Here is a 14966-nt window from a genome sequence, read left to right on the forward strand (position 1 = left end):
CTCAATCCCCCTTTGTTAGTAAAGCTCTTCAGCTGCTCCCCAGCCCCTCGCTCCCCCGCCGTGCCCGGGAGCGGGCGGGCCGGCTCCAAGCCGCCTTGTGCGGGGCCGGGGCTCTCCCGGAGCCGGTTCCCCGCCCGCAGCCGCTGCAGCGCTGGGCTCCCCCCGAGAGAGGGCAGCGTGTTCCTGCGGCTGCCCACGGCCAGGCTGGCACCCCCGGGCTCACCCTGACCTTGGGACGGGGATGCTGTACCCGAGGGGAATTGCCTCCCTGTCCCCCTTTGCCAGCGGTCTCTGTGCAGACGCTGCCCCGGCCCCCCGGCAGGCAGGACCTCGAGGGGGAATTTCAGTCTGACTATACTCCAGACCTATTCATACCCCTTTGTGCTGCTCTGGTGGTGCAGCCCTGGCTGTCACATCCCTCGCCTTTTCCCACTATTTCCATCTAGTGAATCAACCTTTTGGACGATGATGCCTTCACAAAGCTAAAAGAGTGGATTTGGACAGGAGGGGAGGAAAAGAAAAAGCTACTGAAACAGCCAGCACTGTGGTGCTACCACCTCTGGGTGTTCTGGCTGAGCTCTAGAGCAGCTCTGATGATCAGAGCCCAGGAAATGCAAAGCTATGCAGGAGAAGGGGAGATAAGTACCATGGTTGATTGTTACTAAGAATACAATTATCCATACGCTAATGATTGCCTGCCTGATAGGATTACCAATAAAGACAAACCACAGTGGGGATCATGGCTTCACTTCCTTCCTCCCACCCCAGGGATTTAATCACATCTTTGTTCGTGTTTTGTTTTTAGCCAGTCAATAAAAATCTCTGCTCCTGGAGATAACTCCAAAGACATTTCCCTGGAGGAAACTCTGGGGGTGGATTCCCATGTCTGCTCTCCTCACATGACGCTGGGAGAAAGCTCTGTGTTGGTTTTACCCCGGCAGGAATAGCTTAGGCCTTCTAATTTCAGCCTGCTTTGTAAAAGGTTGGCTAATCCTCCCAGCAGTCTCAAGAGGCAGGAAATCCTTGGTGGCAGCAGCTGGAAGGACCTGGCATCCCCTTGGCCAGTCTCCTTGCCAGCTTGTGATGGCTTTGGGGCACATCTTGGTTTTTTGAGCCTCCTGCTTTTCAGACACCCCAGCAGCAAGGTGCTTGGGTGGAGGCTCTCACAGCCCAGACACTCTCAGTTCCCAGTTTGTGGGTGCGACAGTAACTCAAACAAACATGCCACCGGTATCACCCACAGCTCCTGGGGAAGGTGGACTGATGCTCTGAAGCTCGACGAAGATGTGCTGCCAGATGCTCCTCACTGAGGAGAGCCAGGACAGCCTTCCCTCACCCTGCCAGCCCCCCTGCTACCCAGCCAAGGGCTAACAAGGTGCAAATGCTCATTAAGCACTGCATGGCGGGCAGCTGACCCCTCAGCCTGCACAGAGCTCCCTGCAATCCTGCTGAGCTCAGGGACTCTGTGAGTGCCTGTGTGCCCACAGCGAGCAGCCCCGGAGACGGAGGTGGGGAAGCAGAGACCCTCCCAAGTCAGACAGTTTGAACGATGCAAGTGCGTGCACAGAACAGCCTCGGAACGACTTTCGTATATAGGGCAGTGTCTAATGGAAGATCCTCCTGTCCTGAGCCGGACACCCATATGAGGCAGAGCTGGCTGCTTGCAGGCAGCCCTTGTCATTCCATCCCCCTTGCCCAAATCCCACCCGTGGCTGTGAGCGGGGGCGTGTGGGCATCCCCGACGTGGCGGGGGGGGATCGCTCTGGCTGCCGGCTCGGTGCGGGAGGTGGGTGCCGAGGCTGGGGAGAGGGGGGGCCGGGGCTGTGGGCAGGGCCCGGGCAGATGACGCCGGGTAAAGCCGGCTGAGAGCCTGCCCAGCCCCGCCGCTGGCCGCGCACCCTCCGCGGCCGCGCAGTCGGGTCGGGCGGGCTCCAGCAGCCGGGCAGGATGGACGTGGCCGTGGACTGGTACCTGGTCGTCCCGCTGCTCTTCACCGTCCTGGCCATCGTCCTCGCCTCTGTCTTCGTGAGGCTGCGGAGAGGCGAGGGGGAGCGGCCGGCGGAGCGGCCCCGGGAGCCGGCGGCGGCTGAGCCGGCCCGGGAGGGCGGCCCCGGCTCCGGAGGCGAAGCGGCGCCGGAGGGAGCGGGACCGGCCGAGGGGTCGGAGGACGAGAGGGGCCGGTTGCCGGTAGAGGAGGTCGGAGCGGGCGAGGAGGAGGAGAAGAAGAAGGAGGCGGCTGTTGAGCAGCGGGAGGAGGCGGCGGATCCGGGCCCCGCGGCCGAGCCCAGCCCCGCGGCGGCCGAGAGCATCATCCCCCGGCAGCCGCCCGCCGAGCCCCGGGAGCCCGGGCACCGGGAGGATGCGGAGAGCAAGGTAAGGCCGGCTCCCTGCGGAGCCTCTCCCCGGGGCCGCTGGTGTCCCCGCAGCCAGTGTCCCCCCCTTTTCTCCGTGTCCCTTCCCGGCTGCCTCCGTCCCCGCGGGAGGAGCTGGTGGCCGGGCGGGAGCGCAGCGGTCGGGTTTTCCTCCAAAAGAAGAGAGGTCCCGGCAAAAGCCGGGGTTTGTCTTCGGGTGGGGACAAGCCCGTTGTCCCCCAGCGTGGCAACAGTGGGGGGCGTGTTTCGGGCTTCTTTCCACCACCACTCCCCAAGGAATACTCTTAAAAATAATCAAGGCAGCGAAGTTTTAAGGGAAGAAAGTGTTGGTTTGTGTGAGCCTCTTCTGTCTGCACATCCAGCCCCTCAGAACCTTTTCCTTCTCCCAAGAGCTCATCCAGGTACTGAGGGTGTTGTGTGTGTGTTTATTCTTTCTGTCTGCATCCTCTTTCTGTGAATTGCCGCAAACTGTCCCCTTGCCAACGCAGGGTTCCCTCAGCTGGCCGGCTGTCCTTGCCTGCCCTAGGGGAAGGGACTGGCTTCCCCCTCCCTCCCAACCCCAGCAGGGCTGGCCCCAAGGTCTGACCCCTGGTTGAACTGGGAGGGGGCAGGGGGGGCAGCGATGCCTATAAATGCCTGGTAAATCCTCCTCCAGCACCAGATCTTGTTTAAAAATAAAAGAGCGACCCAGTGTCCATGGGAAGAGCCTGCTCTGCTCTTGCCTGGCTCAGATGTGACTCGGTGACAACCTGAGGTGCCTGAACTCCCTGCATTGGTTGTTTTCTCCCACCCCAGCCCCTTGTCCCAGTGAGGGGAAGCGAGTAATGGGGTGGCTCAGAAATCCAGGAGTGATGCGTCGCCTGTGTGCAGGCAGCACATTTTGGCTGGGGAGCGCAGGCCTGGGACCCAGGCGCCTACTGCCTATTATTAGCAGTATTTGTAATCCTCAGCGACTGTATCCAGGCTGCTGGGCAGTGCGCAGACAGCCCTCGCCTTGGAAAGCATCACCACTGACTCACTGGATGGCCTTGGGCAAGTCCCAGGGGGTTATGTACCCTCCTCCTTACTGTGATACTCTGCAAGGCGCAGGGGTGAGCCCTGAACCGCTCTTGGGGCTGGGACGTGGCTCTGCCTCCCTGTGCTCCTCCTCACCTCCCCGTGTAGTTTCTGAGCCTCAGAGCTGTCTCCCTCCCCTTCCCAGCACCCCTTGGCCATGGATATGGCTCTCAAGCAGCCCCTTCCCTCATCCCAGCATCCTGGATGCCATATCTGTCCCTCTGCCATGTGATTTATTGGTGACTTTGAGTAGCAGGATCTTTGTGAAGCTGGAGAGCCCCTGGGCTGCCATTAGCTGACTGGGCTAGCTCAGCAGCAAAGCCGGCCACCCAGCCAGAGCTGCTGTGGGGCCCACGGCGCAGCCAGCACTCTCTGATGCAGTGCAGCACCTGGGTTTCCTGGTTTTTCTCCCTGCAAATATCCTCAAAGTTGCTTTTTCCTCCTCCTCCTCCAGTGCTGCTGAGGCCAGAGCCCAGCAGATGCTACAGGCAGGGATGGGACTGGCCTTGGGCAGAGCAGCGTGTGCTTTGCAGGCGGCTGCTGGTGGAAACGAGCCACATCAAACCCATCCTGGCCGGGCTGAGGCTGAAGCCCCGATGTGACTCAGCAGACGAGGCTCCCAGACACTCAGCTGCGGGTTCACAGCAGCATCGGGGCTGCTGCAGGCTCAGGGCTGCTTAGTTGAATGGGTACATCAGCAAATCAGCAAGCGGAGGCCTGTGCTCAGCGCTCAGAGAGCTTGCTTTCATTTTATATCTTTTTTTTTTTCCCCTTCTTTTCCCTCCTGTTTGCTCAGCATGTACTGCTGGTTCAGATTCACTGCAGCCATTCACCACTTGACCAATATGCTGATGGATGAACCTGCTCAGGGAGTGCGGGTTTGATGGCTGGAGATACGCTCCTCGCTGCTGCCTTCCTTCCCTTCTCCCTGCCCCTGCAAACCCGCATCTGCTGAGCACCCTGAGCTGGGGCAGCCCCTCCTGCTCCCCCCTCCCGCCAGGGCAGCCCCTCATGTGCAACCGTCTGCTAAAATTTGTGTGGGTTGAGGCTTCAGAACAAACTGTTGCAGCATCGTGCCCATGGTTAGTAAATGAGCAGGAAAAGGAGCCTAGGAGTCTTTGTTTCTGTTAACTGCCGGTAGTGGCTCCCATCACTGCAAAAAAGTTAATTAGTGTGTCGCTGTCTGTTCTCATCCCCATCCTCAGCTTGTTAACGGACAAGGCAGCGCTGTCAAAGCGATCCCCTAACAAAAAGCTCTTGGGTGGGAACTGCAGCATCGCTGGGGCTGCTGAGCCTTGTTCTTGCAAGAAACGGTCAGAAAACATCAATTCTGTAATGAGTATTTCTGTTGTGGAAATGGCAGTGGCAGGACAGGGCAGGGGTTTTAATGGTGGTGCAGAGCTGCTGCTGGGTCCTGTCCTGGCCAAGCTGCTCTGGAGATGGGGAGAGGGCAGTGCCAGGCTCTGCCTGGCTGGTTTGCCAAGGGTTAACCACAGCTGGTGGCTTCAAAGAGAGCAGAGTCAAGTGGGTGACAGTGGGGAGAGAGGGGACAGCTCTGGGGGTCATCCAGCAAGGAGGGGCCTTGCTCTTGGAGGTGCCCAGCTTGTCCTGGCCAGGGAAAGTTCTGCCAAGCCTGCCTGTCCAGGACACTGTGCTGTGCTGTCACCCTCACAGCAAAGGCACTAAGGGGGTGTCACCTGCCTGTTCTGCAGAGCTCCCAGCACCTCTCCCCTGTCCCCCTCGCCCCCATCTGTGCCTTCCTGGGGGCTCCCAGCACCCCTGGACACATCAGACAGCAGAAGTGCAAACCACCCAGCTCTCAGCAGAGACTTGCTTTAAATATAAGAAGTCAGCCTCTCCCTCTCTAGTACGTCCTGCCTGCTTCCCTGTGCTGCAGGGGAGAGGGTGGGTAATTAGTCTGGCTTTAATTGGCAGGTGTGCAGGCTGCCTCCGCACTGTCACAGGGCTGGGGCAGGAGCTCTGTGTCCCGCAGCGCGGTGGGGAGGGACACAGGGATGTGTCACCCCTTGTCACAGCCTTGGCAGAGTCACGGGCCCCTGCCAGACCTGTAACCACTCGGATGTGCCCCGGCTGTCACCCAGTGCGGTCTGTGCTGATAACAAATGCATCGTCTCTTGCTGCGTCTGCAAACTGGGAGGCAAGGCAGGACGTGCGTGTGTCCCTCCCCTGCATCCCAGTGTGGGGTCGGAGCATGGGGCTGGCGCTGGGGCACGGTGTGGGGCATGATTGAGTCGGGGCTTTACATTGTGTCCCCTCCAGCGGGAATGGGAGTTGGGGCTGCTGCCCAGGCCCATCTGAGCTGGGAATGGCCCCAGGAGCCTGCCCAGAGCCGGGGTGCTGCTGGAGCAGAGGCAATGAGGACTCCTTGCCTTCGGAAGTGCCCCCCATGTGGATGGCTGCCGGGTGAGGTTTGGAGGTGAGGGCAGCCCCTGCTTCCTGCCCAAGGGCGCCGTCTGGCCCATCTGTGGCAGGAAGAGGTGTCCCGGGCTTGGTGCCTGTGGTGTTTGCTTGCCTGAGGCTGGAGGAAAAAGTGGGAGCCCCACAGGAGCCATGCGGGTGCAATGCTGGGGGTGCTGATGGTGCCTCCAGGGATGGGTGCTGCTGAGCCAAGACTCCTCACGCTCCGGTGGGATGTGCCAGCACTTTGCTCATCAGACCTGGCACCGCCTGAGCCCTCGCAGGGGGCTGGATGTTCCTGGAGCTTTGGGGGGGCTCTGGCTGCCTGTCTTTACCCACAGCAGTGACGGGGGGACTGGTGGGAGTGTCCCCTGCTGTCACCCCGGGGTTGGTGGGACCATTGCCTGGGGCAGGAGAACTGCTCTTGTTCTGTAGCAGCTGCTTCTCTGGCTGCTGGGAGGATGGAGAGCTGCGGTGGTGGGGTGAAAGGGAGCTGCCGACATCGCAGCTGCTTTGCTTTGCTACACTCTGACCGACATTGTTATTTATTCTTTTATTTATTTATTTTTTTTTTTTAAAGACTTCTTCCTTCCCCTTTTCCTCCTGGCTTTTCTCTTTCTGGCTGGCTGTCTCCTGTCTGCTTTCTTTCCCTCTTGCAATGTCTTGCATCAGGCTTGGAGCAGAAAGTGCAGCCATAAATGGCAACGCGCAGGGCCCAGGAGTTTAATCCAAGATAATTTTCTCCCCCAGCTTTGCAGCCCGGGATCTTCCCTTTTCCCAGAGCTGGAGTGGGGCACTCGTTTGTCCCCATCCTGCCCACTGGCACCGGGGCTGTCCCTATGACAGGGGGAGGAACACGCCAGCCCCGCAACCTCCTCGCGTCTATTTTGAGAAGGGAAACCTGGAGGGGTTTGTGCCGGGGATGGAGGAAGTGGGAGGGAATGGTCAGAAATGAGCTGAAAACCAGACGACGTTGTGATGGGGAGCCCGGCCTCTGTCTCCCATAGGGCTGGGAAGGGGCTCGCACGGTGGCAGAGCCACAAGGGAGATTTTGGGGGGACAACACGAAGCTCCTGCCTCTGAACCATCTTCCCCTGAGTGACTTGGGTCCATCTGTGGTGGGTGCTGCCCATGCCCAAAACGCCTCTGGAGGTCTCTGTCCTCGCCCGCGCTGGCCCGGAGCCCCCGCTGCCGCAGTCAGCCTCGCGCGGGCGTCTCGCTTGTTGGCCACGGAAGCTAAAGGGCAAAAGCTTCTTTCTGATGATCCAACAAATGCTTCAGCTCTAAAGCCAAGCGCTGCCAAAAGCCAAGACAGATGTATTGCTGCATTGTTATTTAAGGTACATGACTTGTTGGGTTTTAACCCTGCGGTGGTTGGTTCCTGGGCTTTGCGGAGCCCCTGGCGAGCTGTGCAGAGGTAAGATTTGAGTGCAAGCAGGCATGGGATGTGCTGTGGAGTGCTCTGGGTCCATCCCGCCCGTGAACAGGAGCTGGCAGGGAGTGTGGGGCACATTCCCATCCCCGTGTGGCCTCGGGGCCAGGCAGCTGCTGCCGAACACGTCCTGTTGCCGATGCCGGTGGCAATGCGATCTTTGTTTGCCGCAGCAGCTGGGCTGGGCGGCTCATGTCAAGTCTCCTCCAGATGCTCCCGGGTAACGATGTGCGTAGTCTCGCTGCAGTGCTTGTTGTTGCCCTTTTTTTCTTTCTGTGGGGAGGCTTTCTTGGTCAGCATTTAACTGTGCAGAGACGCTGGCTCACGGGCTGGTGGCCAGAGCATTTGTGTCCCTGCTTCTCCAGCAGCTCCTGCTGCCCTGGGCCACGCTTCCCTTGCTGCTCACCGCTCGAAACAGCCCCCCTGTATGTGCTCTGGGTTGTCCTCCATACAGAAGAGCAGTGTCCAGGGTACCATTAGTGTCCTTTTTGGTTGTCAATTCTCCCAGTGCTGCCTCAACACCTTCCCCTTCCATTTTCCAGCTGCAGGACCCTTCTTGGCTCTCTCAGAGCACCCCATGGCCAGGACACGGCACCCCTTGGCTCAGCTGCTCTTGCCCCATGGCTGCGAGGGAACCGGTGTAGCAGCACCCGCTCCCCATGGCGGGCTGAGCCCTGAAATTTGGGGCAGGCTCCCTGGGGGTGTCTGGATGCTCTGGGTAGGGAGGGCTCTCCCCTCTTCCCCGGCTGGCAGGGGCTGTGGATGCAGCCAGGCTCAGAGTGAGAGTTTTGTCCCTCCCGACTGTTTTTCAAGCCAGCCTGGAGGCTGCTCCCAGCCCAGCGCTGGTATTTTGCTGCAAGGCCAATGGACATGATGTCCCTGCTCCCTGCCCACGCGTATCCTCCTCCACAGCTGCTCTCCTGGCACAGAGGAAAAAGGTTCAGCTGAGATGTGTTTGGGCTGGAGAGGGCAGGGGAAGGAAAGCTTTGCATGGAGGTCAAGATCATTTGGCTTTCCAAGCCGACATGGGGCTGAGAGTGCAGGGAAGCCCCAGCTCTGGGATGGCAGTGCAGGGACAGGGGTTTCGAGGGGGTATTACCTGGTGATGGAGAAGGCAGCTGGCAGAGCAGCCCCTGTGAGTGTTTACAAACTGAGCATACAGTGTCCTTCCTCTCCTCTCCCCTCCTGCCAGCCCTGATCTGCTCCATCAGCTGAGCCTGGCGCTGGCCAAGCTGTTCCTCCTCACCGACAGCTCCTTAGAATCACAGATGGTTTGGGTTGAAGGGACCTTCCCAGCTCCCCCAGTGCCACCCCTGCCATGAGCAGGGACATCTTCACCAGCTCAGGTTGCTCAGAGCCCCGTCCAGCCTGGCCTGGGATGTCTCCAAGGATGGTTCATCCACCACCTCTCTGGACAACCTGGGCCAGTGTTTCATCACCCTCATTGTAAAAAAATTTCTTCCTCATATCCAGCCTGAATCTCCCCTCCTTTCATTTAAAACCATCCCCCCTTGTCCTATCACAACAGGCCCTGCCAAAAAGTCTGTCCCCATCTTTCTTATTGGCCCCTTTTAAGCACTGGAAGGTACAATAAGGTCTCTCTGGAGCCTTCTCTTCTCCAGGCTGAACACCCCAACTCTCTCAGCCTGTCCTTGCCAGGGTCCCTGTCCTGTGGGCTGGGGCTGCCACCGAAGGCAGCTTCTGAGCACCAAACCCTGGCTCCAGGGCTGGGCACTGGAGGTCCCTGGTGTTCTCATACCAGCAGCTGTGCCAGGGCTTGGCACATGGATGGGTGGCAGTGTGGGCTCTGGTTCTGGGGCTGCCGGCCCCAACCAGAGATTTATCCCTACATGCTGATGCTGTCGGGGCTGGTTTGTTAGGCACGGGGAGGGCTCAGGGGCGTTTGTGCTCAAAGCTTCTCCCTCTTTGCAGATACCAACTGTGGGTGCCTCATCTGGGTCCAGCCCTGGGCACGCAGGACCAGCGGAGGATGGAGTTGGCCGGGCTGAGCTTCCCAGCAAGGCAGAGGTGCATGGGACGGGGAGTTGGCACAGTGAACCGTGTGCTGGTGACCCTGCACAGGTGGGACATTGTCCTGGGGGAGCAGTGGCTGTGGATGGGGCAAAGCCTGTCCACTGCACTCACCAGCGTGGGGGATTGGTTGGATTTTTAATGGTTTAGTCCATTTAAAACAGAAAGAACCAGTTCTCCAGGTGCAAATGTGCTTGGATGTGCGGGGAGCGATGCCTGGCTCCTGCTGGGGGTTGGGGTCACGCCAAGGCAGCCCGGGGTGGCTCTGGGGGTCGCACAGCCATGGCTGCAGGTGCCAGGGAGGACAGACAGGGACATTGAGGCTGGGGCTGTGGCATGGGGGAAGGGAGGTGCTGGAATCTGCCTCTGAGCCACCCAAGCAGAAACATGTTGGGCTGCAGCGAGTGGGGGGTTCCCAGCACGGCTGTGGCACAATGCTGCTGCCTGACAGCCTGGCATCCCCAGCTGCTCCCTCTCCATGTTTCTTCTTCTGCATTGGAGCATAAATATTTTCCTTCCTTGAAGGTTTGGCACCTAAATTTCCTATTTGCTTCCACTGTTAAATGCCCAGAAATTTTCAGTACCTAGTGCTTGGGCAGGGAGCAAGTTAAAATATGCCTTTTTGTGCCAACTCCTGAAGGGCTGGGTCTCCCCGGGGGCATCCCAGCTCATAGGGAGAGACAGATGTGACGGGGAACCGCTGTCCTGGGGTTTGTGGCTGAGCCCCCCCACCCTGAGGCTGCTCCTTTGGGTGCTGCCCCGCTCCCAGCCATCCCCAGGGAAAGCCCGTGTGTCCCTCGGGAAGTGCCCATGTTTGGAATTGTGGCCCGAAATAGCAGTGGCTTCAGGGGGCGGGGGGGTCTCACTGGCATGTCCTTCTGGGGAGCCCAAGAGGAGGGTGGCGAGAAGAAGCCAAATGGCTCTGAATAATGCACATTCCTCACCGATGACAAACTAACCTAGTTCTGGTCAGGGCTGCATACCACGCTCCAGCAGTTTATCTGAAGCTGGGCGTTGCAAAGCCTCCGATCTGCGCAGGGTCCCGCTCGGACTGTCATTTCCCTTGGGTTTCCTTCACCCCGACTTTTCCCATGTGCTCAACAGCGTGGCAGCTTGCCAGGGCACCTCCATGCTCCTTCCCCAGTCTTTGCACACCAGGCTCATCGCTTCAAATCAGATGCACAGGACTGGCGAGGATGCAGGAGGACGGGTTCTCCAGGGTGCTGTTGAGCTCCAGGCTCAGCTCAGGGCGGTTTGCAGCCGGGGTGCTAGTTGCTGCATTTTGTGGGAGGAGGGCATGTCTGTTGAGGCACTGCCATGTGTCCCTGCCCTATCTCTAGATCTGGAACGCTGTGTGTACCACAAAGGGAAGGAATCTGGGCTTGATAAAGCTTGTTGTAACTTGTGGGAGGCAACCCCAAAAATGTCTAAAATTGCTTCGCATTTAAAAAAATTTAAAAAGTGCTGTTTAATGGCTGTTCAGCCTGTGCTGCAGAGATCAGCTGTGCCACCACAGTGTGTGTGGGCAGGTGGGTCTTGGAGGAACAAGGGGCTGTGGGTCTGTGGGCAGGAGCCAGGGGTGTTTCGGGGGGTTGCTGCCAGGGAGGCTCCTGGGGGTCCCAGCACGATCCCCCCAGCACTGGCTTCCACCACTGGTCCCAGCTGGCGAGTGCTTGGCTTGGCTTGGCTACACGGTGGCTTTTGCTGGGGACCCACCTCCTCGTGCTGGAACGGTCCATCCAAGCCTGGCCTGGGGCACACAGAAGTCCCCTCGCTCGTGGCTGGGTCCCTTGCACCACGCCAGGCTGGGTGGGGGGCATGGGGGATGCCAGCCGAGGAGGATGCTCAGGCACAAGACTCTGCCTGGAGATGCCAGGTTAGCAGGAACTTCTTAAAAATCTTCATATTCCCTCGATTATGAGGAGGTACTTGCAGTTCATAGCGTTTGGTGGGACTGCAGTAAGCAAGGCCAAATCCCTCCCACAGACAAGCAAGAAGAAAGTGAGTTAATGAACCTTGCTCGTTAGTGAGCATCTTTTTGGCTTATTCTGTGAAGAAGACAGAGAAGGGTACCCAGCCCTTGCCTCGCCAGCTCCTGTGGGCTCTGGCGCCCTGGCCAAGCACAGGTGGTTTAGCACAGCACCTTCTCCTCACAGCTGCTTCATTTTTAACTCCTCCAGGAAGAAGATCCGGACTCAGAAAATGAGAAGCTGATGGTGAGAGAGCCAGAGGATGAGGATGAGGATGGTGAGTGTCTAGCAAGCCTGGGATGGGTTCGAGGGGCTGAATCCCTGAGTGCTTGGGGATGGGTTCCTTCCTCTTGCAAATGCAAAGGAGATTCCTACTGAAATACAAAGGGGATTCCTAACCTGGCAGCAGCCTCTGTTTGCTCCCCAAGCTGCCCTTGGGCTGTTTGTCATGGGGTAGCTTTGTGATGAAGCTGCCCCAAAAGCTCCTTCCTCACATCCAGGACAATCTCCAGGGGCTTTAGTCAGAGCCGTGTTTAACTGATTAGCCAATTAGTTGATTGGAAAATGATTAATTGACTAACTGGGTTGACAACTGCTGTGCTCATAAGACAATGAAACAGATGGTGCCAAGCAAGAGTGTGTGTCTGAAGGGGACTCTGCTCTCCTGTGCAGCCCCTGATATGTTGGGGTGTCCCCAGGAGCCCCTGCCTGGGGTGGCCGTGGGCAGCAGGAGAGCTTGGGGTGTTCCCCCTGCCCTGCCCCACTTTCCGCTTGCCCTTTTTAAGGCGCTGTGTGGCAATCCCCTGGCTCGGGAGGATTACGCCTAATACCACAGAGAATCAAATTTTAATCCTGGTGCCATGCCTGCAAGGTGGGGGAAGCGCCTTCAGAGACGGGGCTCCCAAAAGACGCTTCTTCCACCCCGTTAGGCTTCATTGCAGCACTGCTGATTGGGGATGTTACCACGTGAGACTGAAGGACCTGGTTTGAGAAATGATGGACATATCCTGACATATGGGTGTTCAGTAATGCTGCTCTGCCGTGTCCTGCATCCTTGGGCTCAGCCCTGTTTCAGGGATGTTCCAGCACTGCTGTGCATCACCCCAAAGCGGCTGTGGATCGGGATCAGGTGATGATGGTCCCTGGCCCTGGGTTGTGGCTGGTCCAGCATCCTCCTTCAGCACCTCCTGCAGACAACCACCAGCTCCTCTCCTGAATTGTTCATACCATTTCTGAGGTGGTTTATAACAGATGAAGTCCTGGCTCAACCTGATGATGAAGAGGCGACATCATGCAGCTGGGAATAGCAGCAGTGCCCTGGCTTTGCTGGGGAGAAACTTTCCTCCTTCCTTCACCATCTCAGTCCAATTCAAGCCGCTGAACCGCTGCCCGGCAAACCCGCAGGCAGAGATTCACCTCGGGCAGGTGGGGATTGTGCAGACAGTCTGTCACCAGCCTGGGACAGTGGCCAAAGCCACCAGAGCAGCTTCTCCTGGTTTGGGGGAGCTGGCAGGGAGGCAGCAGGTATTTGCTGTGTGCACAGAACAAGCATTTCAGAGCAGAGATTTGCTCGAGGGGCTGCTCTTGCCCTGCCAGCCCAGGGTCACAGCGCTGGCAACGCCAGGGCAGAGAGATGAAAGACAAATGTTTTCTTTAATATGAACTCACGGAGGCTCTGAGTAAGTAGGTCACCTCATATTTCTGTAGTCCACGCGAAAACCCGGCCTCCCCTTCTCTGTGTGTTTCCTGAAGTTTTGTTTTCAGACTGCAAAGAAAGTTCCTGAGCTTGGAAAACATCTAGTGGTTTCCAAAGCCGCACGCTGGCTCCTTCTTAACAACAACACGTAGGCAGGGAGATGTGTAGCCTCCTCACCTCCCTCTTCCCTTATTCTTTTCTGGCAGGGTGGCAATTAAACTGCCCTTTTTGGGACAGGCAAAATCCCAAATCTCAATTTACTTAGCAGAAAACCACGTAAGGGAAATGATCTTAATTATCCTTGAAATCAGGCAAGCTATACAAAGGTAACGAAGCGGCTCCTGCTCTGCACCGGGTAAGAAACAGGATGTTACACCCTCTTTTTTTTTTTTCCTCCTTTCTCCTAATATCTCCCAAAGCAGCAACCAGCTGAATTTTCTTTCCGTGCACTTTTACAGCCGCCCGAAGGGCTGATAAGCCACGGCATTACTGTTTGTTTCCAGCTGGCCAGACTTGATTATCTGCCAGTTCGGAGGGTTTTCCTACTGAGGGAAGTGGGATACGGCCAAGCTGAATGTTTGGCGCTGCAGGATAGGAGCATGGGGGTGCTTGTGTTCAGACATGTGTGAAGATGCCAGGGAAAGGATTTGCTTTGTTGTTCCCCCGGGAGCCCCGATGGCATTTCGAGATTAGAGAAACGCTTTGGATCAATAACTGCGCAGTAATCCAGCAGGACTTCCCGGGGAAGATCCCCAAGATCAGGGATGCAGAGAGGTAGAGAACAAGGGAGGAAACGTGGATATCTGCATGGAGGAGGTTTCTGTTCAACTCCCAGCGCAGCAGCATCGCTCCGGGCACACTCCATACGGCGGTGGCAGTGACCTTGCAGCGGTCGGCACGCTCGGTCCCGTACCTGCCTGTGCAGCCTTGTGCAGCTTGTTTTTTTGAGATCTCAAGTTTTCCCATCTATAAAATGAGGCCCTGACTTGCCTTTTGCGTGGGGGTCCCCAAGGTCTGTGAGAGCCCTGGCAGCAGCTGAGTGCACGGGTTGGAGAATTTGCTAAATCAAGCAGTTGACTGTGGACAGAGGGAGAAAATCCATAAGGGAAGTATTGACTGGAAAATAAGGGGAAGCTGCTGATGCTGAATCCTTCTGGGTACAAGAAAGGGAGGAGATGAGCTGTGGGGTGTTTTTCATTTGGGCAGGTGGAGGAAGAGAGACTGTAATGGATGTGGTGCCTGCAGTAGCAGCGGTGAGGATGGGAAGGGGCTTCCTAGGTGGCTGGAGACGGGGAGTAGGTTCTGTACAAGCTGGGGCTTTCTCTCCTGCCACAGAAGACAGAGTTTCTCTGCTCTTGGGGTCTTGCTGGTGCTGGGAGGTATCATCCTGGTTATTTGGTTTGTGGATAACATGCAATTTTTCAGGGCCGTAACATCATCTTTTTGTGATCCCCTTAGAAGGATCCCCAGGGCTCTTAGGATGGGTGGAAACAGCAATGCTAGATGGTTCGATGTAAGGCAGCCGAGTCCTGCAGTCCTTGGGAGATAAAGGCTCCCAGATAAGCAGCCCACAGATAACCAGTAAAGGCAACTACCCAACACAGCCATTCTTCCAGGGCTGCCCTTTGGATTGACCTCCACTCCTGTTGTTTTCTCCCATCTGTAGGAAGATAAAGCAGGGGGAGAGGTTTTTAAAAAGCAAATAGTGCTCGAACAAAATCCGATTGGAAAAGGATCGGCTTTGGCTCAGAGTCCCTGAGCTTCGGTGCTCTAATTAGCACATGGCTGAGGCTGATGAGCTGGGTAGGAGAGCACCCAGGCCTGGAGAAGGAGACCTCAGTGTCCTCTTTAGGTCTATTGGCTGGTGACAGAGGGACGTGGACCCAGCTGTGTTGGTGCTTCTGGGGCTGCCTTGGCTTGGCTTTGTTTGCAGCCCCGGGATTTGTAGAGTGGCATCTCCCTTTTTCACCAGCTTTGCCAAGGGCTGCAGG

General features: G+C 57.5%; 1 protein-coding gene across 4 annotated transcripts in view; it reads left to right on the forward strand.

The window, feature by feature from the left end:
• Positions 1-1849: 1849 nt before the first annotated feature.
• The window catches only part of MXRA7 (matrix remodeling associated 7), a 28872-nt gene continuing 15755 nt past the window's right edge, over positions 1850-14966 (forward strand). For 2 of the 4 annotated variants that reach the window (XM_082066719.1, XM_082066722.1), the window contains exons 1-3: positions 1850-2373; positions 9211-9360; positions 11490-11556. In XM_082066719.1, coding sequence (XP_081922845.1) covers positions 1948-2373; positions 9211-9360; positions 11490-11556 — 643 coding nt within the window. In that variant the 5' untranslated portion in view covers positions 1850-1947. The remainder of the gene's footprint in view (positions 2374-9210; positions 9361-11489; positions 11557-14966) is intronic. The other 2 variants (XM_082066720.1, XM_082066721.1) reach the window with 2 other exon arrangements.

Source organism: Streptopelia decaocto (genome assembly GCF_964273445.1).
Source record: "Streptopelia decaocto genome assembly, chromosome: 16".
Classification (NCBI taxonomy): Eukaryota; Metazoa; Chordata; class Aves; order Columbiformes; family Columbidae; genus Streptopelia; species Streptopelia decaocto.